At 33.1% G+C, this 23,656-nt stretch overlaps 1 protein-coding gene and 1 long non-coding RNA gene across 3 annotated transcripts; one reads left to right on the forward strand and one right to left on the reverse strand.

Moving 5' to 3' along the window:
* Positions 1-1,424: 1,424 nt before the first annotated feature.
* Positions 1,425-5,917, reverse strand: LOC106394621. 2 transcript variants are annotated; one of them, XR_007327127.1, is made up of 3 exons: positions 5,435-5,917; positions 1,946-2,014; positions 1,425-1,824 (listed from the first exon to the last, which is right to left on the reverse strand). It is a non-coding gene; the product is annotated as an uncharacterized LOC106394621 (long non-coding RNA). The 2 variants fall into 2 exon arrangements; XR_001278935.3 differs by lacking the exon at positions 5,435-5,917 and adding an exon at positions 2,391-3,298.
* A 5,667-nt stretch (positions 5,918-11,584) lies between these two features.
* LOC106394795 (FBD-associated F-box protein At4g10400) lies at positions 11,585-13,705 on the forward strand. The gene is made up of 4 exons (XM_013835348.3): positions 11,585-12,001; positions 12,136-12,983; positions 13,061-13,210; positions 13,299-13,705. The coding sequence occupies exons 2-4, from the start codon at positions 12,138-12,140 to the stop codon at positions 13,566-13,568; spliced, it is 1,266 nt and encodes a 421-aa protein (XP_013690802.1). The 5' UTR covers positions 11,585-12,001; positions 12,136-12,137; the 3' UTR covers positions 13,569-13,705.
* Positions 13,706-23,656: the final 9,951 nt, after the last annotated feature.

Here is a 23,656-nt window from a genome sequence, read left to right on the forward strand (position 1 = left end):
TAGTTATATTTTAATTCACCGCCACGCTGTTTTAATAAATTACAAATGGTGAATTGCAAATTTGTAAATAAATAAATTTTAAAAAAACCAGCCACCATTGTCGCTAGGTTGAGCTAGGTTAGACTAGAGCGTCATTATCCCACATACCTTAAATGAGTTTCTTATTTTTTTAATATTTTTAAAAGGACAAATTTCCAAAATAACACATTTCTCAGTTTATATCACAAAATAGCACTCAAAAACTAAAATAACCAAAATAGCACATTTCTAAGTTTATCTTTTGAAAATTTTAATTTTTTTATTTTTCAAAATTTGAAATCTTATCCCCAAAACCTCATTTCTCAACTCTAAACCCTAAACCCTAAACTCTAAACCCTAAACCCTAAACCATAAACCCTAAACTCTAAACTCTAAACGTTAAACCCTAAACTCTAAACCCTAAACCCTAAACCCTAAAATCTAAACCCTAAACTCTAAACCCTAAACCATAAATCCTAAACCTCACCCTTTAACTCTAAATCCTAAGTTTGTGACTTTTGATAAAACATTAAGTGCTATTTTTGTGACTTTTGACCTTGAGTGCTAGTTTGGGAACAAAAATTTGATTTAGTGCTATTTTGTTTTTTTTTCTCTTTTTAAAATGCAAAAGTGAAACTGTATTAAGAGACCCAAAAATTTACGTGCTCCAATGCAAGTCTCTTAACTAAGGGTTCTTAAAAAAAAATTATTAAACTTATTTTTTTTTTATTTTTCTTATTAAACTTAAACTTAAAACATTATTAAAGATAACATTTTAAAGATAGATTTTAAAATAAAAACATAAAAACATAAACAAATATTAGTAAAATAAACGATAATAATTTGAAAAATAAAATTTCTTAATTAAAGGTTCTTATAAAAAAAATATTAAACATTATTTTTTTTAAACGTCTGAACTCAATTAAGAGGGGTAACAATGTTTCATGAGACAAAACAAATGAAAATAGAATAAAACTCTAACACCAACATAAATATCTTAAGGGAAAGATTTAGAAACCATTGGGTAGAGCCTCATTCCTGATCCTATTAAACATTGTTTTAAAGATAAATTTTATTTATTAAATAAAACATATTAACAATAATCATTCCATAAACGTACATGGTTTTCTTCACGATTTTTTTTGATATAAGCTCGTTTTTTTTTTCTTCTTTTTGATCACCATAATGAATGGTAAAATTCTCAAAGGTTTGATCAAAATATTGATCAAATGTATCATCAATTGATTCCTTTGAAGTGTTTTGAGAATAAGAAGCTATACATGGTGTTAGATCAAAGCATTTTTTGATAAAAGTGTTTTTAGATTTTCATAAAAAGAAAGCAGAGTGAATGGTGTTGTGAATAAAACTTTGGTGACACGAAGCATGATCAAGTCCGTGACATAATAAGTTCTTTCGCCTTGACATAAACCTTTTCATTCAAAACATAACAGATCAAAGTAGTTTGTGATATGTTCCAATCAAACAAAATAAACAAGTTGATTCTTTACAAACAGGAAACAAGTAAAAAGAACTAAGTTGGTGACACAAGAACATATATCTCCAGCCTCAAGATCCAACAAGTTGTTTAATAACAATGATCCTATGATCTACAATCCAAGACCAAACAGGGACAGATTATAAACTATGATCGGATCTGGAAGAATCAGTGAAGGAGATGCAGATCTAGAGATTGCTTTTCTCGGTGTCAGGGGTGCTGTAGTTTCTTTTCACTCTAGAGAACCTCGAGTTTTCCTGATGTTTGAGTGCTCGGTCATACTGACTCCTGGTAGCTTCATTAGATAGACCCTTTCAAAAACAAAATTACAGGTAAAGTGAATTAGAAAAAAAAACTCAAAGCTTGTGGTTAAGGCATTTTGATGATATGGAGTCATCCATAGAAAAAAAGAAGCTTTAGAAGAACACCCACCTCGTAGGAGCAACGAATGCTCTTGAATAGCTCTCCGGCTTTAGAATCCTTGTTCACATCAGGATGAAACTGCAATAGCAACACAAGGATACTGTCAACAAACAAAGAGCATACTAGATTTATCGTGTTCACTAGCGATAAGAAGGATCCAAGTGTAGCAGAGAGCTAGAATGTTCCACCAATAGCTTCAGACAAATGTTGCTAACTTGCTTAAATAATGAACACAAGGATACAGTCAACAAACAAAGCTGAGGAAAATAAGAGCATACTAGATTTAGCGTGTTCACTAGCGAGAAGAAGAAGGATCCAAGTGTACTATAAGAATACAAAGAACATATGTTCCACCAAGATTATTGCAAACACTCATTTTTAACCAAAACAATCAATCAAACCAGCTAATGACGCCAAACTAGAAACGTGAAGAATCCCAAAACAAATTCCTAACCTTTCGAGCCAGCAAGTGATAAGCTCTCTTGACGTCAGCTTGCGTGGCGTTGCGAGCGATTCCCAAGACGATGTAGTGGTTATGTTCGCCATTATTATAAACCGAAGACCAAGAATGAGAAGAAGAAGAAGACGCCGCTGATATAACAGTCGTCTTCCGACGACTGCGCTTGTGCCGAGATCTGCCCTCGCGGTATCTTCGACTATGGTGGTAAAGGTCACCCGACTCACGACCATGTTACAAATCGTAACTCAGGTTCCTCAACAACACCAGCAGCCTCAACGCTTCTACAATCAAAACAGAGGAACAAACAAGAAAAACAGAGGACGAGGCAGAGGCTTCTACAACCAACAATGACCACAGTACCAGCAATGGACAACTCCTATGTGGCCTCAGCAGTTCGGTCCATGGGTCCAACAACAACAACCTTTCTCCAATGGAGGAATAGTAGGACCACGACCTCAAGCCATGCTCACGCAGCCTCAGCAACCATGTTACAAGAAGGTAGGGACTTTGCTTCAGCTCAAAACGTCCCCACTATTGTCGGTAGTCTAACACTTACAATCATGTAGAGAGAAGATGCAGCCAAGGCAAGAGGAATGGCAACAGAGTTGACTTTGTCCATTGGTCCTTTAAGGTAAGTGTGCCTATTGCTTTGGAACAACCTCTGCTTCTCCAGAAGCTTCTCTCTTGGCCTAAATGGTGTTTCCGTTGATAACTTGTGCACGTTGATAACACCAAGCATTAAAGTAGATTATGTTCTATGTAGATACTGAAGCAACATATCATACGAATACTGCAACATTTAATAAACATATTAGAAGTCTGCAGACATGGAAATTCAAGTTAACCAGACCAGAAAACTTGAAGCATTTGCCTGTAAGAGACGGTCCCTTTGCTTGCTTAATTAAGGGACGCACGACACCTGCCTCTAAGAGACGGTCCCTTCGCTTGCTTAATTAAGGGACGCATCTTGAGTTAATGTCTTTTTTTTTTCTATTTTAGTTTTTTTCAATCCTAATTAGCCTAAGAACCCATGTTAAGACCATCTTTATCCTAAAGACCCTAATGGGTCTCTTAATTTTATTTTAGCATTATTTAAAGAGTTAATTTTGGTGAGAGAGTTGATTAAGAAACTTACACTTTTCCTCCCTCCATTGCAAGTCTCTTATTTGAGGTTTCTTAAAAAAAAATATTAAACATTTTTTATTGAAAAAAAAAAAAATTTGTTACATAAAGCATAATAAAATATTACATTGTAAACATAGATTTTTAAATTAAAACATCAAAACAAAGATTAGAAAAACAAACGAGAACATTTGAAAGAAGCGTTCGAGCTCAGTTGTCGTCTCCATCTCCTCCAAATTTAGACCATAAATGTTCAACTAAATCAGCTTTTAGTTGTTGATGCATCTGTCTATCACGAATTGTAGTTCGAACACCCATCATATTAGCAATATTTGTAGGCATATCTGTGAAGAAATTAAGATCGACATGCGAACTTCCGTTGTCTTCTGCTTGTTCGAACTCCGAAGAATCAAGCAGAGTGTATGAATCTCGTTCGTCTTCAACAATCATATTATGGAGTATGATACATGCTCGCATAATCTTCCCAATTTTGACTTTATCCCAAAAAAGTGCGGGATTTTTAACAATGGCAAAGCGAGCTTGCAAGACTCCAAAAGCACGCTCGACATCCTTTCGGACAGCTTCTTGACGTTGAGCAAATAAAACTGCTTTCGGCCCTTGGGGTAGTTGAATCGATTGGATAAAAGTTGCCCATTTCGGGTAAATACCATCTGTGGCAAACTTCCTCCTTTTCGAGCTGGTATCAGTTTTAGCAGTAGCGAGCTCACACCACTTCTGGTCGTTGCGAAGCTCGTTCCAGGCATGTTCGAGACCAAACTTCTTTTTTTGGTTATTGAAGAAGATCTCGTGGGCCAGTTTTAGAACGTCATTGTCATTCATGCCACTGGTTTTCTCTCTTGTGGCTGCTTCATACGCCCCTGAGAACTTGCAAACTGCTTCATTCACCTTGTGCCAACGTTGCTTGCATTGACTACCCTCTCGTTTTTCAGAGGCTGCAAGTTTAGGACTAGCCGAGAAATATGCTGCAACTCTGGTCCAGAAAGCCACAGACTTCTGCTCATTCCCCACAACGGGGTCTTTGCTCGTGTTCAACCACGCGCTAATGAGCACTATATCCTCTGTAGTTGTCCACGACCTTCTTTCCTTACGCTCTGGTCGCTGCTCTGCAGCTTGACTACCTGAGGAGGGTTGTTGACTGCCAAAGACAACATTTTGTTGACTATTAAGTAGGTCAACAAAATTGGCAGAATCCTCAAATGGATTGAAATCCATTTTCGAAGACAAGGATATAGTAGAAAGAGGAGACAGAGGAGAAAGAGGAGACAGAGGAGACAGAGGAGAAAGAGGAGACGGTGGAGAAAGAGGAGACAGAGGAGACAGAGGAGACAGAGGAGAAAGAGGAGAAAGAGGAGACGGTGGAGACAGAGGAGACAGAGGAGACGGTGGAGAAAGATGAGACAGAGGAGAAAGAGGAGGCAGAGGAGCCGGAGGAGAAAGAGAAGGAAGAGCTATCAAGCTCATTCAGATGTTGGAGATTGAAGAGAAAGACAGTGGTTATAAATAATACAAGGAAGAGAGGTAGCATTCAAGACACCAACCCAAACAACTCAACACAAACAATTCATCATAGAAGCTTTTTAAAATTTATGTTTCAACTACTAGCAGACTTGAATGCTGATCGAATTGACACATATCTAACAACAAACAAAGGAGTTTCACTGAAGCTTTTTAAAATTTATCTAACCACAGAAGCTTTTTAAAATTTATGGTTCAACTTATGTTTCTATCTAACCATCAGTTCTATTTAATACCATACACAACCATCAACCATAAATCTAACACTTGACTACATCTTTAATTACACGAGTTTCAAATCATCACAGAAGCTAACCACATCACTTCTAATTCAATTCATTTCATTTCATATCGGACAGATGTTGGAGAGTAACACTAACCTGCATTGAAGAACCTTCCTGACCTCTCTTTCCACTTAGCAGATCAAACGCAAGTTGATCCCTCGTCTCACGTTGATCCTTTCATCTCACCACACAAAGGCAGAAACAAAATAAATTCAATCAGCAAAAATAGCCAAATAAACATTGATGAACTTGCAACAAACAAAACGAGCTTGGAAAAAAAATTGTTCCAGCTAAACCCAACAGAATCATATGACAGAAACATTATCAAAATAGATTCACTTGCAACAAACAAATCACAACTTATGAAGCCACAATCAGAGACATGCATCATTGAAGAACATGAAACAGAAGCATTACCTGTACGAATCGCGGAGAGGCATCGACAGAGAGCTCTGTCGCCGTGGTGGAGAGCCACCGACAGATAGCCATATATCGCCGTCGACGACTACCACCGCGAGAAAGAATCGAACCTACAAACCAAACAAACCTGCAGTCAGAACAAGAATAAGTGTAGAATAAAACATGCATGCTTGAAGAACACAACAAACGCTTTAAATTTACCTTCAGATTCCAGTTTATCGACCCAGAAAGAGAGTGCCGTCCTTCGCCGACGAGAAGCCCCACGGAGAGGGAGATAATCGACGATTTCCTTCGTCGACGTCAGCCACCGAGAGAGAGAGGTCTGGCTTCGTTTCCTCCAGGAGTCACAAAGAGAGAGAGAGAGAGAGAATCGCCCTTTCGTCTGCGAGCCACAGAGAGAGACGATCTCGTTTCGTCTGAGTCCCATGGAGACATGGAGTTTCGCCGGCAAGTCGAAGAACCATGGAGGAAGAGAGAATCGCCTTCTCGGAAAGGTAGGTGGAGAGGTTTCGAGAGAAAGAGAGAATGAACCAAAACAAACCGTAGACGCTCTTCCTCTCTCTTCTTCCTTTGCCTACACGTGTCTCTCAAATACGGTCTCTACCTTACCCCAATTAAGCGACGTCTCCAACGTTTATTGTGTTTTTGATTTAATTTTAATGCACAATTAAATTAAGAGACCCCCTAAAGACCACCGATAATGGTGCTCTAAGGGACACCAATAAACATGCTCTAAGGATCGGTAATTTTCTTTCTTTTTTGTTTTGATTTAGTTAAATCAGCAATTATGTTTAAAAACTCCCTTAAAGATCTCCGATAATCATGGTCTTATAATCCTAGGACACATCCTTTGTTTTAATTGATATTTTTCTTTTTCTTTTAATTGTAACTAGGGATTAACCCGGGCTACGCCCAAAATTTTTATTTCTTTCTAATTTAAGTTGTTAATTATTTATATTTAGGTTATGATATATATTTATATAAATGTTAAGATGCATGTCATAATTAAAATTTATTTTTAAATTTTAACACGTTAAATTAACATATTTTTTACTATTTAAATATTTTTTTTGTAATTTTGTTGGCTATCTAGTTATCATATTTAGCAAAACTATCTGTTGAGTGTTGGAATAAATGTTTTAGATATTTAATTAAACTGTAAAGTATTTTTGGATCGACCACATGCTAAACAATCGATCGATCCGTAAAAAGATGGTTGATCTCCTTGGCCAGATAAGTACAATTTTAGCAAAAATATCTTTGATTTTCAAATATTAAGTACATAACTATTCTTTTGAATATTGTTTTTTGAATTGTATTTTTTGATTAAATTATTGTATTATAATGTTTATGTAAATATTTTTTGTGATGTTTGAATTTGTGCTGTTAGTATACTTAACCTAGATGATATTGATGTTTAACAATTTTTTTTTTTTCTGAAAATAGAAAATAATTATGTATCAAAACGTATCTAATACTTGTTAAATGATAGTATAATGTAAATTACATCCATAATTTGAAAATAACCATTTGTTGTTTTTATTTATTTTTTTAAATCAGAAATTATTTTTATTTAAAAAATTATTCATATATAATATAATAGTTTAAGTTTGCAAGATTAATCTATATATATAAATTAGGTATATTTTTTAAAAAATAATTTAAGATATTATATATTGAGTAACTGAATAAAAGCTGAATTTCTTATCTTGAAAATGAAATATTTATATTTTTGTCTTCATGTTATACTCACCAATCCAGCATTGATATTTATAACTTAGTGTGTTTTTTAAAAAAAAACTTAGTTTTAAGTAATAAATGAATTTAATAAATTAAATTCATCACCTATAATGTTCTGTAAACTATATTTGAAAACTCTCTAAAATTATATTTTAAGCATAATATTACTATTATTTAATTTAATTTATTTTAAGCATAATATATTCTAAACCAACTTAAATTATATTTACAATAGGACCATCCTAAACCGGTTAATAAACCAAAAACAATATTAAACCAACATGAACCAATACCTGATTCGGCGAGGAAAGAAGTGTTTCGGGATAAACGCTTGAATGGTTATTAATTGTAATGGTTTGATCATGAAAGAGTTAGTATGAATATTAACAATAAAATTATGGATTAGATTAATTTAAATTTGTAAGAATATCTTTGAGTCTATGAAAAGAAATTCAATTCTCGTTAATAAGTTTGGCTTTTGGAAGTTGCGGGGTTTCCCAAAAATTAATTCACCTAACAAAAAGTTCGTTGTTATAATAAATCTCCTTCAAGGTCTTTAAACGTTTTTGGGACGACAAGAGTTGATGGTGGAACCATTTTTTTGCTCGAGTGCTTTGAAGTGTTCCTTGATAGTGTGAGGTTGATGTTGATGGAATAATGAATTTTATAGGGACTTTCTTGATGTAAAACTATACATTTTTTTTTTGTTTAATGTGGTATTTCTATTTTTATATAATTTACTACCATTTTAAGATAGATGTACATTTTAAGATAGATGTTTAAATCTTAAAGTACTTTTTTCATTTTTTAAAATGTTTATTTCCATTTCTTATTTTTTATTTACGTAATATCTATATTTTATATTTTAAAAAAGATATTTAAATCTTAATGTACTTTTTCCATTTTTTTAAATTGTGTATTTAGTTATATTATATATTTTACATTTTAAGATAGATGTTTAATGCTTAATGAACTTTTTCCATTTTTTAAAAAAAATTGTGTATTTACTTATTATTATATATATAATTCATATATTATATATTTACATTATTTGCTTATTGTTTATTTTCCTGTATATGTATTTCCATTTCTTGTACTTTTTATTTACTTAATATCTCTATTTTACATTTTAAGATAGATGTTTAAATCTTAATGTACATTTTCCATTTTCTTTAAATTGTATATTTCCATTTGTTATACTTTTTATTACGTAATATCTATATTTTAGAATTTAAGATATATTTTTAAATTTTAATGTAATTTTCCATTTTTAAATTGCGTATTTACTTATTATTTATTTTTCTTTATATTGTGTATTTCTATTTCTTATACGTTCTAGTTACTAATAATTTTATATTTTAATATAGATTTACATTTTAAGATAGATGTTTAAATAGTAATGTATTTTTTCCATTTTTTAAAATTGTGTATTTCATTTTCTTATACTTTCTATTTGCGTAATATCTATATTTTAAATTTTAAGATAGGTGTTTAAATATTAATATACTTTTTCCATTATTTTTAAGTTGTGTATTTCTTTTTCTTATACTTTCTATTTACTTAATATCTATATTTTATATTTTAAGATAGATGTTTAATATTTAATGTACTATTTCCGTATTTTAAAAATTGTGCATTTACTTATTATTGTATATATAATTCATATATTTATATATTTATAATATTTACTTATTATTTATTTTTCTATATATCGAATATTTCTCTTTCTTATACTTTATATTTAGTTAATATCTATATTTTATATTTTAAGATAGATGTTTAAATCTTAATTTTTTCCATTTTTAATGTAAAGGGCAATGTTTAATAGAAGAAGTTGGACAAATAGTCAAATAGTTATATTTATGTTTTTTTTTATTTTTTTGTAAAATGGTAATGTTACATTATGGAGATAAGCCGTGTTCTTGATGTAAAACTATACATTTTTTTTTAATGTGGTATTTCCATTTTTATATAATTTACTACCATTTTAAGATAGATGTACATTTTAAGATAGATATTTAAATCTTAAAGTACTTTTTTCTTTTTTTTAAATGTTTATTTCCATTTCTTATATTTTATTTACGTAATATCTATATTTTATATTTTAAAATAGATATTTAAATATTTTTTCCATTTTTTTAAATTGTGTATTTACTTATATTATATATTTTACATTTTAAGATAGATGTTTAATGCTTAATGAACTTTTTCTATTTTTTAAAAAAAAATTGTGTATTTACTTATTATTATATATATAATTCATATATTATATATTTACATTATTTGCCTATTATTTATTTTCATGTATATGTATTTCCATTTCTTGTACTTTTTATTTACTTAATATCTCTATTTTACATTTTAAGATAGATGTTTAAATCTTAATGTACATTTTCCATTTTCTTTAAATTGTATATTTCCATTTGTTATATTTTTAATTTACGTAATATCTATATTTTAAAATTTAAGATATATTTTTAAATCTTAATGTAATTTTCCATTTTTAAATTGCGTATTTACTTATATTATATATTTACTTATTATTTATTTTTCTTTATATTGTGTATTTCTATTTCTTATACTTTCTATTTACTAATAATTTTATATTTTAAGATAGATTTACATTTTAAGATAGATGTTTAAATAATAATGTACTTTTTCCATTATTTTAAATTGTGTATTTCCTTTTCTTATACTTTCTATTTGCGTAATATCTATATTTTAAATTTTAAGATAGGTGTTTAAATATTAATATACTTTTTCCATTGTTCTTAAGTTGTGTATTTCTTTTTCTTATACTTTCTATTTACTTAATATCTATATTTTTTAAGATAGATGTTTAATATTTAATGTACTATTTCCGTATTTTAAAAATTGTGCATTTACTTATTATCGTATATATAATTCATATATTTATATATTTATAATATTTACTTATTATTTATTTTTCTATATATTGAGTATTTCTCCTTCTTATACTTTATATTTAGTTAATATCTATATTTTATATTTTAAGATAAATGTTTAAATTTTAATGTTTTTTTTCCATTTTTAATGTAAAACGGCAATGTTTAATAGAAGAAGTTGGACAAATAGTCAAATAGTTATATTTATGTTTTTTTCTTTTTTTATAAAATGGTAATGTTACGTTATGGAGATAAGCCATTTTTTTTACTGAAAGATGGTAATCTTACGTATGTTTAATGTAGTTTTTCCATTTTTTTATGTTGTATGTTTACATATTATTGTTATTTTTAAATGTAAAATGGTAATCTTACATTTGTTTAATGTAGTATTTCTATTTTTTATGTTGTATGTTTACATATTATTTATTATTTTCGAAATTAGATATAATGTTTTTTTTACAAAATAGTAATGTTACATTATGGAGATAAGCCGTCTTTTTTTTAATGAAAAATGGTAATCTTACATATGTTTAATGTAGTTTTTCCATTTATTATGTTGTATGTTTACATATTTTTTAAAAAAAATAAAAATGTAAAATGGTAATCTTACATATGTTTAATGTAGTATTTCCATTTTTATGTTGTATGTTTACATATATTTATTATTTTCGAAATTATAAATAATGTTTTTTGTTTTTTTTATAAAACGATAATGTTACATTATAGAGATAAACCTTCTTTTTTAAGTGAAAAATAGTAATTTTACATATGTTTAATGCAGTTTATTATATATAATGATTTTTGTTTTTTTTTATAAAACGATAATGTTACATTATGGAGATAAACCGTCTTTTTTAAAAGTGAAAAATGGTAATTTTACATATGTTTAATGCAGTTTTTCTATTTTTTATGATGTATGTTTACATATTATTTATAATTTTCGAAAATTAGTAATATTAAAATGTAAAACTATATTTTATGCCATGTGTCATCTTTCGGAAGAAATTTTTTTTTGCTGATGTGGACGCTCTATGGAGCCTCAAAAGGTCCCTTTTATTAGTATAGATTAAAATGTAAAACTATATTTTATGCCACGTGTCATCTTTCGGAAGAAATTTTTTTTTGCTGATGTAGACGTTCTATGAAGACTCAAAAGGTGTCTTTTATTAGTATAGATTATCTTTTAAAACCCTTCTAAGAAACTCCCATAATGGTCCTTTTAGGAGGGCAAAACAAAAGTTAGTAGCGGTTACAAAGACAGAAGGGCTGCCTGAATGAAAAGTCGGCCCTTAATCAGGCCCAGAGTAACATGCCCACCAAAGATTTAGATAATTTTACGGTGAGTAAACCATTCGTTGACCCAATCCATGCGTTATTGGTGTAGGTATTAATGTCGTTGACGAGACTTTTTGTAACCCCTTCATCTTTCCTTGTTGGGGTCGATTCACTACTCTTTATATTTGTCGATTCCTTCTCAAGCTACCCGTCTCTTCTGTACTAACAGATGCTTTCGCAGTCTTGTGGTCACTTCTAGGTTTATCTTCTGACTCTGTTTTCTTCGGAAACACTCATCATCTAACTACCCGTATTCTCTAAGGTTTTGTCACGTTCCTCTTTGTCTCTTTCGTTACTAATTAGTTTTGGTTAGTTTTTAAATATGTGTTCTTTTTTTTTTTGTGTCTAGATCCTATCGACAGTTAACAACTTTAGATTGTTTTTCTTTTTTTAAAGATATGGACAGAATCAGTGAGTTGCCTGATGAACTGCTTGTTAAGATATTAATGTCGGTTCCGACAAAAGTTGCTGTATCCACAAGCATCTTGTCGAAACGGTGGGAGTATCTTTGGATGTGGTTGCCTAAACTCGAGTACCTTCATAGAGATCATTGTTCAGAGCCTGGATGCAAGAGGCTACAAAGTTTTCTCGACATAAACCTGCCATTACATAGAGCTCCGGTTATAGAAACCTTCCGTCTCGAATCTTGTAGTTCGCATTTTAAACCTGAGAACATCAGTATGTGGGTTTCAACAGCAGTTTCTCACTGCCTACGTGAGCTGGATATCTTACATGACGACACCGAACCGGCAAAGTCAAACATACTGCCGAGTAACTTGTTTACTTGCAAATCGCTCGTGATCTTGAAACTGGTTGGTGAGATCCTCTTGGATGTTCCTCGAGTGGTCTCTCTTCCCTCTCTCAAAACTCTGAAACTTCAGAGTGTGAGATACTTCGATGAAGAAACTCTTCTACGGCTTCTTTCAAATTGCCCGATTCTTGAAGATCTAGTGGTTGATTTACGTGATTATGATTATGACTATACGGGAAAGTTGTCTATTGTTGTTCCATCGTTGCAGAGTTTGTCACTCTTTATACCCTATCGTCGTGAGATAGATGGGTTTGTGATAGAAACTCCTAATTTAAAGTATTTCAAACTTATGGATCATAGTATTAGTGATCACTACTGTCTGATTGAGAAGATGCCTTGTCTGATCGAGGCATATCTAGAGGTTAATCTTCCTGATATGAAGAGTATTATTGGATCAATCACATCTGTCAAGCGTCTTGCTATATGTTCAGAGGTTATTATTTTCTAGCTATTAACTCATTTTTCTTAAATCATCTGTCAGTAATTTTAATTAGTATTAATTGCGCGCAGGCTATTATGATGCTTGGTGAAGGTTTTGTCTTCAACCAACTTGAACATCTGGAGGTATGTTTTTGCACACTGTTTTCCTCGGATCGAGTTATCGAGCTACTGCTCAAAGCTTCTTCTAACTTGAAGAGACTAGACTTTTCCTTCATGGATGTAAGTTTGTTTGTTAAATTCTTTTTTTTTTTAGGGTCTGATTCACAGTTTGGTCTTTTAGTCTAATTTTATGTGTGTTTGATATCAGCATCATGTTCCTCAAGGTATGGTTTACTGGAATCAACCAACCACTGTTCCTGAATGTATATTGTCGAGTCTACAAAGTTTCAGCTGGTCGAAATATACAGGAGAACCAGAAGAGAGGGATATTGTGGTTTACATTCTGAAAAATGCTCTTCACTTAAAGACTGCAACAATCAAGTCATCAGAATCGTCGGCTGTTCCAAAATTTGAGATGTTAGAGGAGTTGGCACTTTCTCCTAGAGCTTCAGCTACATGCCAACTCATGTTTGATTGAGTGTTTGATCTTTAAACCTAGTCTTGTTATTCAATTTCTTGTATTTGCTCGGACTCATTTCGTTTGTCTTCAACTCTGAAAACTTGTTATTCGACATAAATTTTCTTTCTATATGTTATGAGTTAAGTTATATGTTACATTTAAATTTTTAACGGGTATGTAGGTTTGTAATTCCAGACCGGAGAAAATTTGTTGTTGAAGACAATTGTAAAAAAAAAAAAAACACATGTACTGATGTAGACAATGTTAGAGCCATTGATCATGGAAGTGTCCTTGTGAGTCTTCGTCGGAGTTGTATAATACGACAATGTATTATGATGAAGAAAAGACAACAAAAACAGAGCATTGGAAGTTTTATGGAACATTTAGAACTTAGCAAAATATCATTATTCCATGAATAAAATGTAATAAAATGTAATAAAGTTTAGAGAACCACTAATGACCAGGAGACGCAGAGATATAAGATCATAATAAGGCCATATTTATTCCAATTAGGTCTTAACTTCAAGCACTTGATTAATAGGGCTTAGTATCAGTCAATATGGTTAGTAAAGGATTGCAATTTGAACCACCATCATCGCTTAACTTATTCGTATCTCAACTTTCGTCTACTGGAATGTTTATGATAATACTCAAAACTGAATATCCAATATCACATATAGGCTGTGTTATAAATTTGTAAGATGAAGTTGTTCTAAAATACTTTATAAGTTATTCTCCGAAAAAAAAGAAAAATTTAATTAGTACTATAATAAAGTAACTATAGTATATAATATAATAAAGTAACTATAGTTTATTTACATTTTTTTTACCAATAGCCACGCCAGATCACAATAAACAAAACATAAAAGAAAATATAAAGTTATAAATCTCGAAAAAAAAATTCAAATTCACTTTAGAGCCTGAAATTCTTTCCGGCAAAATTTGTCCAAACTGCCAGTTTGAAGGTACGATGTTCCATGAAGTAGAGGTTCTATGGTCACTGGCTGTGACACGGAAGGAAAATGTCTGATGGCCAACTAGAACGGCATTAGACTGCCAGTTATGTCTCGAGTTCCTAGTCAAACCCATGATTTTACGATTTGGGGGAAAAAAAATTACGAATTTTTCCAAAAAAAATAGTTTTATAGTTTTGGCGAGAAAAAATTTAGTTATGTAATTTTGGAGAAAAAAAATATTCCCAAAGTTTTAGAGAAATAAAATTATAAATTAATAATTAAAATAATTAATTAATACTATTGAATGTCCATGGGTATACCCATTTGGACTTGCTCTATTGGTCTTGAGACATTTGTTTGGATCATTGTCCAATATGAACCATCTATTATTGCCCAAAACTGAAATGGTTTAATTGAGCAAATCCAGTTGGACTCTGAACGGACCATTTGACAGTTCTAATTACCCATCCAATCTGTCTTTGATCCTTTCACGCTCGTCCTCACGATGTCTCCTGCTCCAGCCATGTTCAAGTTGAAGTAACTGTGACCCTTGATCATAAATTATCATTCCACTCTTCCTATAAAAGATTCCACACTTATCAAGCTTAGCATTTTGAATCATTACATTTCTCAAGTTTAGATGTAAAGTTGGCTCTGAAAATTTAAACTAATGAGATATTGGCCTAGTGATAAAACGAGGGTCTAGTATACAGACCCGACCCTGAAATATTTTGGGTCGGAAGCCCAAAACCTGTAAAGATAACAGAATGTGATAAAAAGCAACTTACGGTAATCAAACCCACCACCTCTGTGAATAAATCTTAGTGATTAACCAGTACTACAAGAGATTTTATCAATAAACAGCCGAAATCTTATTTATTTTAAAAATGGCCGAAAGCAAATGCTTCCTTGGCTTTACCTCAGGGCCGATACGCTAGTATACATTCTGCCACCTAGACCTTAAGCATAACCACTATTTATAAACAACTCAGAATCTTTTTGAAGATACAATGCCAATGTTTTATTTGATTATGCTCAGAGTCGGTTCTGAGTTTATATAACCTGTGGTATTAAATAAAATAGGGACAATGTCGGCTCGATCTTGAGAAAAACAGGCATGACTAGATGTGGTAAATTACTAAGGTGGTTATTGGTTTAAGAATTCTAAATGAATTATAAAATTTTAAGAATCCATTGTTATTGGTTTATGGACTTTTAAAATCTTTCCAAAATCCATTGTTATTGGTTTGAGGACTTTTAAATTTCATTCAAATCCTTTGTTATTCAAAAAATTTAGTTATTGTTGATTTTGCTATTCTTTTAAAATATATGGTTATTGAGAGGTAAATTCTTTATATTTTCTTACTCATAATCTAGATTTTGAAAATATCAGGTGTATTCATAAGATTTTAGATATATGTGTAACATTAAGAACATACACATAACACTTGGTATATCTTCTGTTTGACCTATGATATAATCTTTCTTTTGTTAGAATGGTGTCTCGAAAAACAAAAAGTCAATGAAAACAAAACAGAAAAATCTTTCCTGTATAGTCATAACAAAACAAAAAACAAACCATAGCACAAAGAAGCAGTACTATAAAATGTATATGTCTACATGAACATACCAAACCATAATACCAATAAAAATAATCTGTCTCATTATCACTATTGACTTCCATTTCCTATTGCATCTGACCACATTAGAAGCTATCATGTTTCTGTAATTATTAGCGTATTCAATGATTTTAGAACCTTATGAAAGTTCTCATTAGTGTCAAATAGTGATCTCTTGAACATGTCTATTGTGTAATAATATTTTGAACTCTGGCCAATAGTTAGGAGAAATGTAGCCACCAACTCTTCAACACATATATTGCAGGTATCTCAGAGACATATTATGCTGAAACGAGAAACCAATAACAGCGAGAACTGATTTATCAAGATCCATTTTATTATTAATCAAGCCAATTCGAAAAAGTCTCAGATATCGTTAAAATATATAACGATAAAATTAAAACAATGACCACTTGTAGCCGCAACAGTGATCACTTGTAACTATAAGATGTGTATCATTGTGTCAATTACGTGATGTTTATATATATAGTTGTTGGGAAAATTACCCAATATCGATGAGATGAAAATGGGATTAGACAACTAAAAGATTTAAGAAGAAGACTCTTTATAATTTTGGAAAGGGTTTACAAAGATTTTGTTTTGAGAACTCTCTCTTACAAATGTTTTCTCTCTTTGTTTTCTTGATTCTTGGATGATTACAAATGGTGCTAAGCACCCCTATTTATACTAGTAAGTGGAGACTACAAGTTAGTTCTACACACTTCATCTTCTACACACTTCATCTTCTACACACTTCCTTTTCTACACACTTCTTCATCCTTCTCCATTTTTCTCTAGATATTTCTTCTTCTTCTTGGGCTTCTTGGGTCTTGGGCTAATGAGGGAAAAACCCAACAAATCTCCCCCTTCCCGATTTAGCCCGAAACCGTTGCCATCCCAGTGCCTTTGCAGCAATCTTCAAACTTCTTCAGCGGTAATACCTTGGTCATAAAGTCTGACCAGTTTTCGTCGGTGTGTACCTTTGTGAGATGTATGAGCTTCTCTTCAAGAACTTCTCGTATCCAATGATGCCGAATGTCGATGTGCTTCGAGCGAGAGTGAAATGTTGGATTCTTTGCTAGGTGAATAGCACTTTGGTTGTCACATAGCATGTTGTACTTGTCTTGCTTTACTCCCAACTCAAGCAAGAAGTTCTTCATCCATAGCATCTCCTTGCACGCTTCCGTTGCTGCGATGTACTCCGCTTCCGTGGTGGATAAGGCAACACACTTTTGTAGCTTCGACTGCCATGAAACAGCTCCCCCTGCAAAGGTAGTAACAAAGCCTGATGTCGATTTCCTTGAACCTTTATCACCAGCCCAATCTGCATCGGTGTAACCGTTCAGCTCCAATTTTTCATTGCCAAAACATAGACACTTCTTCGTTGTGCCTCGTAGATAGCGTAGGATCCACTTAACTGCTTTCCAATGCTCCATTCCTGGATTCGCTAGAAAGCGACTCACAACTCCTACTGCATAGGCAATGTCCGGTCTGGTGCACACCATAGCATACATGAGACTGCCTACTGCTGATGCATATGGGGTAGTCTTCATTTCTTCTTTCTCTTTCTCACTTGTTGGACTTTGCTCCGAACTTAACTTGAAATGTCCACCAAGTGGAGTGTTCACTGGCTTTGCCTTATTCATGTTGAATCTCTCCAACACCCTTTCAACATATCGTTCTTGGGATAACCACAAAAGCTTCTTTGGTCTATCCCGAGTGATCTTCATTCCAAGAATCTGTCTCGCTTGCCCTAGATCTTTCATTGCAAAGGACTCTCCTAGGTCTTTCTTCAATGCGGCTATTTTGTTGCGATCTTGGCCCACAATCAACATATCGTCAACATAGAGTAATAATATGAGAAAGTCGCCGCTTTCGTACCTCTTTATAAAAACGCAATGATCGTTCTTGGTTTTCTTGAAGTTGTGATCCACCATGAAGGAGTCAAACTTCTTATACCATTGTCTTGGGGCTTGCTTGAGACCGTAAAGACTCTTATTTAATCGGCACACTAAGTCTTCTTTTCCTGGAACCTTGAATCCTTCAGGTTGCTCCATATAGATCTCCTCCTCGAGTTCACCATGTAGAAAGGCCGTCTTGACATCGAGTTGTTCAATCTCCAAGTCTAGAACTGCTGCTAGACCAAGAACCACTCGGATAGAGGACATCTTCACCACTGGAGAGAATATTTCTTCAAAATCTATGCCTTTCTTTTGGTTGAATCCTTTCACAACCAATCGAGCTTTGTATCTTGGATTTGAGCTTTTCTCTTCATACTTCAACCTGTACACCCACTTGTTCTTCAAGGCTCTCTTTCCTTTTGGTAGCTTCATCAGCTCATAAGTGTGATTATCATGCAAGGATTGCATTTCATCTTGCATAGCTTCAACCCACTCATCTCTATGAGTGTCTCCTATGGCCTCCTCATAGCTTTGAGGCTCCCCCTCATCTGTAAGATTAACATACTCATCTCGATAATATCTTACAGATGGTCTTGTCTCTCTTCCAGACCTTCTTGGCTCATGTTCTTCCTCTGGCTCCACTTGAACTTCTTCTTCACCTTCATCACCATTCAGATCCATGATAGGATCCCCTTCGCCCTCATCTTCAATCATTTGTTCATGATATTGAGGCTTATGAGAATCTTCATTCCTTACAACCCTTAGCTTTGGTTTCTTTGATTTGTTGATGTCTTCGATTGTTTGATCTTCGAAGAAAACAACATCTCTGCTCCGGATAATTTTTCTGTTAACCGGATCCCAAAGCCGATAGCCAAAATCATCTCTTGGTGATCCAAGATAGATGCACTCTTTAGTCTTGGAGTCTAGCTTGGTTCGTTCATCCTTAGGTATATGAACAAACGCTCTGCAACCGAACACCTTCAAATGGTTGTAAGAGACCTTCTTACCCGACCAGATTTCCTCCGGGACATCACCTTCCAAAGGAACTGATGGTGTAAGATTTATGACGTCCACTGCAGTCTTTATGGCTTCTCCCCAAAATGGCTTGGGTAGTTTAGCGTGAGAGAGCATGCACCGAACTCTTTCTGTGATCGTTCGATTCATTCTTTCAGCTAGCCCGTTCAGTTGTGGCGTCTTTGGTGGTGTCTTCTCCATCCTGATTCCATGAGCTTTGCAAAACGCTTCAAAGGGACCTCGGTACTCTCCACCATTGTCAGATCGAACACACTTGAGTTTTTGACCCGTACTTCGCTCTGCTTGGGCTACAAACTCCTTGAAAGCATCAAGAACTTGATCTTTTGACTTCAAAAGGTATACCCATACCTTCCTTGAATGGTCATCAATAAAGGTGACGAAATATGATGCCCCTCCATTGGATTTCTCGGACATGGAGCATACGTCAGTATGCACAAGATCAAGAATATGCTTTCTTCTCATAGGCGTAGATGATCTTCGGAAAGCGACCCTATGTTGTTTTCCGGCTAAGCAATCATGACATGGTGAGAGAGAAATACCTTTCATATCAGGAAGAAGTTTCTTGCGAGAAAGTATATTTAAACCTTTCTCACTCATATGCCCGAGTCTTCGGTGCCATATATCGATGTCATCACTTGCGACATTTAATTCTTCCTTGCAAAGCTTGGCTTGAGTCACGTATAATGAGCCTTCTTTTCTTCCTCGAGCCATGATCAAACTTCCTTTGGTTAACTTCCATTTGCCACCACCAAAATGACTGTCCAAGCCGACATCATCGAGCTTTCCGGTTGATATGAGATTGAGTCGCATGTCGGGAACATGTCTCACATCCTTGAGAACTATCTTACATCCAGTGTTTGATGTAAGAATAACATCCCCCTTTCCAATGATCTTGCTTCTTCCTTGATTTCCCATTTGAACATTACCAAAGTCACCACTTTGATAGGTTGTGAAGAAGCTTCCATGAGGGGTGACGTGAAAAGAAGCACCAGAATCAACGATCCATGAGCTATCATCAGAGCTAAGATTACATTCTCCAACGAGATATAATTCTTCGCTCTGGTCTTCCACAATGGTGGTAGTCTTGTCTTCATGCTTCTTTGTAGGATTGAACCGGTCTGGTTTGATATTACCGGCTTGTTTGTCTTTCTTGAAAAACCGACATTCCGACTTCATGTGACCCGGTTTGCCACAGTAATAGCAAGTAACTATCGGACGTGACTTGGATCTTCCTCGAGATTGGTCTCGTCCTCTGCTTCGGTTTTGACCACGAGTCTCTTCTCTACCTCGTCTATCAACAATGTTAGCTTCTGAATATGAACTCGAACCTCGTTCCTTCCTGCGAACTTCTTCGTTTAGAAGGCTATCAGTGACGGTGTCCATGGTAAGCTTTCCCTCCGGTGCTGAATTGCTTAGAGTGACAACTAGTGTGTCCCAACTCTTCGGCAGTGAACTGAGGAGTAAAAGGGCTTGCATTTCGTCTTCAACCTTCATATCAACTTTGTTAAGCTGATTTACAATCCCCTTGAAATTGTTCAAGTGCTCCATCATGCTCTGGCCATCCTTGTACTCCAACTTTACCAACCGTCGAACAAGAAGAGCTTTGTTTCGAGGTGTTTTCTTTTGAATCATGGATTCAAGTTTTGTCCATAATTCAAAAGCATTTGTGTAGGTAGAAACATGTTCAAAGAGAGATCGGTCAATGTACTTACGGATTACAGCAACCGCCTTTCGGTTTAGTATTTCCCATGTTTTGTCATCCTTTCCTTCCGGCTTCTCCTTCATGATGATGGGTTCATGCAAATCCTTACAATAAAGGTGATCTTCCATCATCGGTTTCCAATAAGAGTAGTTGTCCGTCGTGAGTTTGAACATGTCACCTTCAACGGTAACGGTAGCCTCCATCTTGAATCTCACGGGTCTTGATGTTATGTTTGAACCTGGCTCTGATACCACTTGTTGGGAAAATTACCCAATATCGATGAGATGAAAATGGGATTAGACAACTAAAAGATTTAAGAAGAAGACTCTTTATAATTTTGGAAAGGGTTTACAAAGATTTTGTTTTGAGAACTCTCTCTTACAAATGTTTTCTCTCTTTGTTTTCTTGATTCTTTGATGATTACAAATGGTGCTAAGCACCCCTATTTATACTAGTAAGTGGAGACTACAAGTTAGTTCTACACACTTCATCTTCTACACACTTCATCTTCTACACACTTCCTTTTCTACACACTTCTTCATCCTTCTCCATTTTTCTCTAGATATTTCTTCTTCTTCTTGGGCTTCTTGGGTCTTGGGCTAATGAGGGAAAAACCCAACAATAGTTTACATTGAGATTTTTTTTTGGAAAAATTCTATACATTCCTTATAGAGACAATTTGCTAGATATACTGAATTGAAGTCAAAATTGGTGAACTACCCTATGGGTATGTAAAAAAAAAATCTCTGTAGCACTTTAAGCATAAATTGACTATTTTATCTCTGCCCCAAACCTTTCAACTCCCTCTCTCTCTTTCTCCATCTCCCATCATCACATTTATCTTTTTTTCATGCAACTCTTTACTCTCACGATTAGTTTATTCATAATCTTCATTGAAGTAATTTTTTTTTAAAGCTTGCAGTCAATCTCATAATCAATTACAATCATCACACCATTTCTATATTAACCTGTTCCTCCACACTACATCTTCATCACCGTTATATCCAATAACGTCGATGTTGGATGCGCCAAATATGCAAGTGAATCATGGTCTCAAAGAAACTCAAACCTTCCAAAGGAAATGTGACCATTCTAGGATTTGGCTGCTTCAGCAAACTACAACTAGTTAAGAGGAGAGGGAAAACACAATATACTATTTAGAATGTTAACAAAGTACGTTTAAAGGTAAATTGTTACATTATATATTATAGAAATTGTTAGTTGATAATTTATTTAATATAAATATATATAAAAAAAACAATAACATCAAATATAATATGTTATTTCCATATTTACCACAATGTTAGATATTTGTTTTTATTTATATATGCTACAATAGTTGTTAACCGCTAGGATTATAATAGTTGAATAGATAATGATTAAGTTAACACGGTAACATATTTTGTACCTTCTAACAAAAATATATATCAGTTAACGATAGCTAGTTTTAGCTTTTTAGCAATCGATATAAAAATGGTAACATAATTTGTAACGGTTAACCAAACATGTATCAGCTAATGATAATATATTTTATAAAATATTAATACAAAGTTTCAACGTAAACTGTTATACACCTTGTTAACCTGTTAACTTTTTTGTAGCATCTAACAAACTATTTACCAGGCAACGCAAGCTACTTATTAACATTTTACAAAGAATTTTAAAAAACTGTCAATATGTTTTGTAATAGCTAAGTAAACATTTATCAGCTAATGATTATATATATATTCTGCGAAAAAAATAACGACATCCATCAGTTAAGTAACAGCTAACCAAAAATGCATCTGGTCACAATACTTGATTTTGTAGCATCTAATCAAACAATTACCAGTTAATTGAATAAATATCGACTACAAAAACTCATAACTGAAAGGTTAGATTCAGGTTTCATCAATGTCGAGAAAATCCACTGTTTCTTGAGTATACAACGCATCAAATACAACCATGTTCTTTTACTAGCAAGCGAATCGGAAAGATCTCACATGTATGTGCAATGGAATCGCTTAGAACATTCATATCATAGTTGAGATTGAGTAAAAAGATAGAGAAGTTGGATAAAGATCTCTAGCTGGATTGAGGGTAATACTTGTTAAATTCATACTCTGTTAACCGAAAAATACGTACTTAAAACTGATTGATATCGTTGAAAATAGAAAAAATAAGAAGAAAACATTTGTAGATTAATAGAAAAGAAATTGTGTTGAGTGATTTTAAGAAAATACAAGAAAAAGAGAGAATGAAGAAGATTGTTCGGGCATAATATACAAGATAGAGAAAGAAAGAGATAGTTTGGACAGGGGTAGTTTTGTATTCAAGAAATATCAACAGTGCCAAAATTAATGTTTGGGTAGTTTGCAAATATTGAGTTTTTTTGTGTATATAGAACCTAATTTTCTCTTCTTTTTTTTTAGAAGGAGAAACCTTTTGAAAAAAATATATTGTGCAAATCTATAATAATTAATAAAAATCTATAGAAATCAACACAAAATATTTGATGGAAATTTACACAATACTTGTTACTCTACTTAACTTCTAAAAATCTGTCAACATTTAAAATCACTAAATTCTTTTCAAATTCTGATTTCAATAACCCCCTGAATTGCAAATTTGTAAACCGAAGAGGAGACATAAAAGGTCGGCTTTTAATCAGGCCCAGTAACATGCCCACCAAAGTTTTACATAATTTGTGGTGATAGGTGTTAAAAAAGAAGAAGATAATTTGTGTTGATTAAACCATTCATTAACCTAATTCACCAGTGATTAGTGTAGGTACTAATGGCGTGAACAAAGCTTTATATTTCTGATGTCCAATAACTTGTGTGATAATTTGATCCCTTCATCTTCTTTCTTGAAGATTCACTATTCTTTATATTTGTCGATTCCTTCTCTGTTT

This window comes from Brassica napus, chromosome C8 (genome assembly GCF_020379485.1).
Source record: "Brassica napus cultivar Da-Ae chromosome C8, Da-Ae, whole genome shotgun sequence".
In the NCBI taxonomy this organism is placed as follows: domain Eukaryota; kingdom Viridiplantae; phylum Streptophyta; class Magnoliopsida; order Brassicales; family Brassicaceae; genus Brassica; species Brassica napus.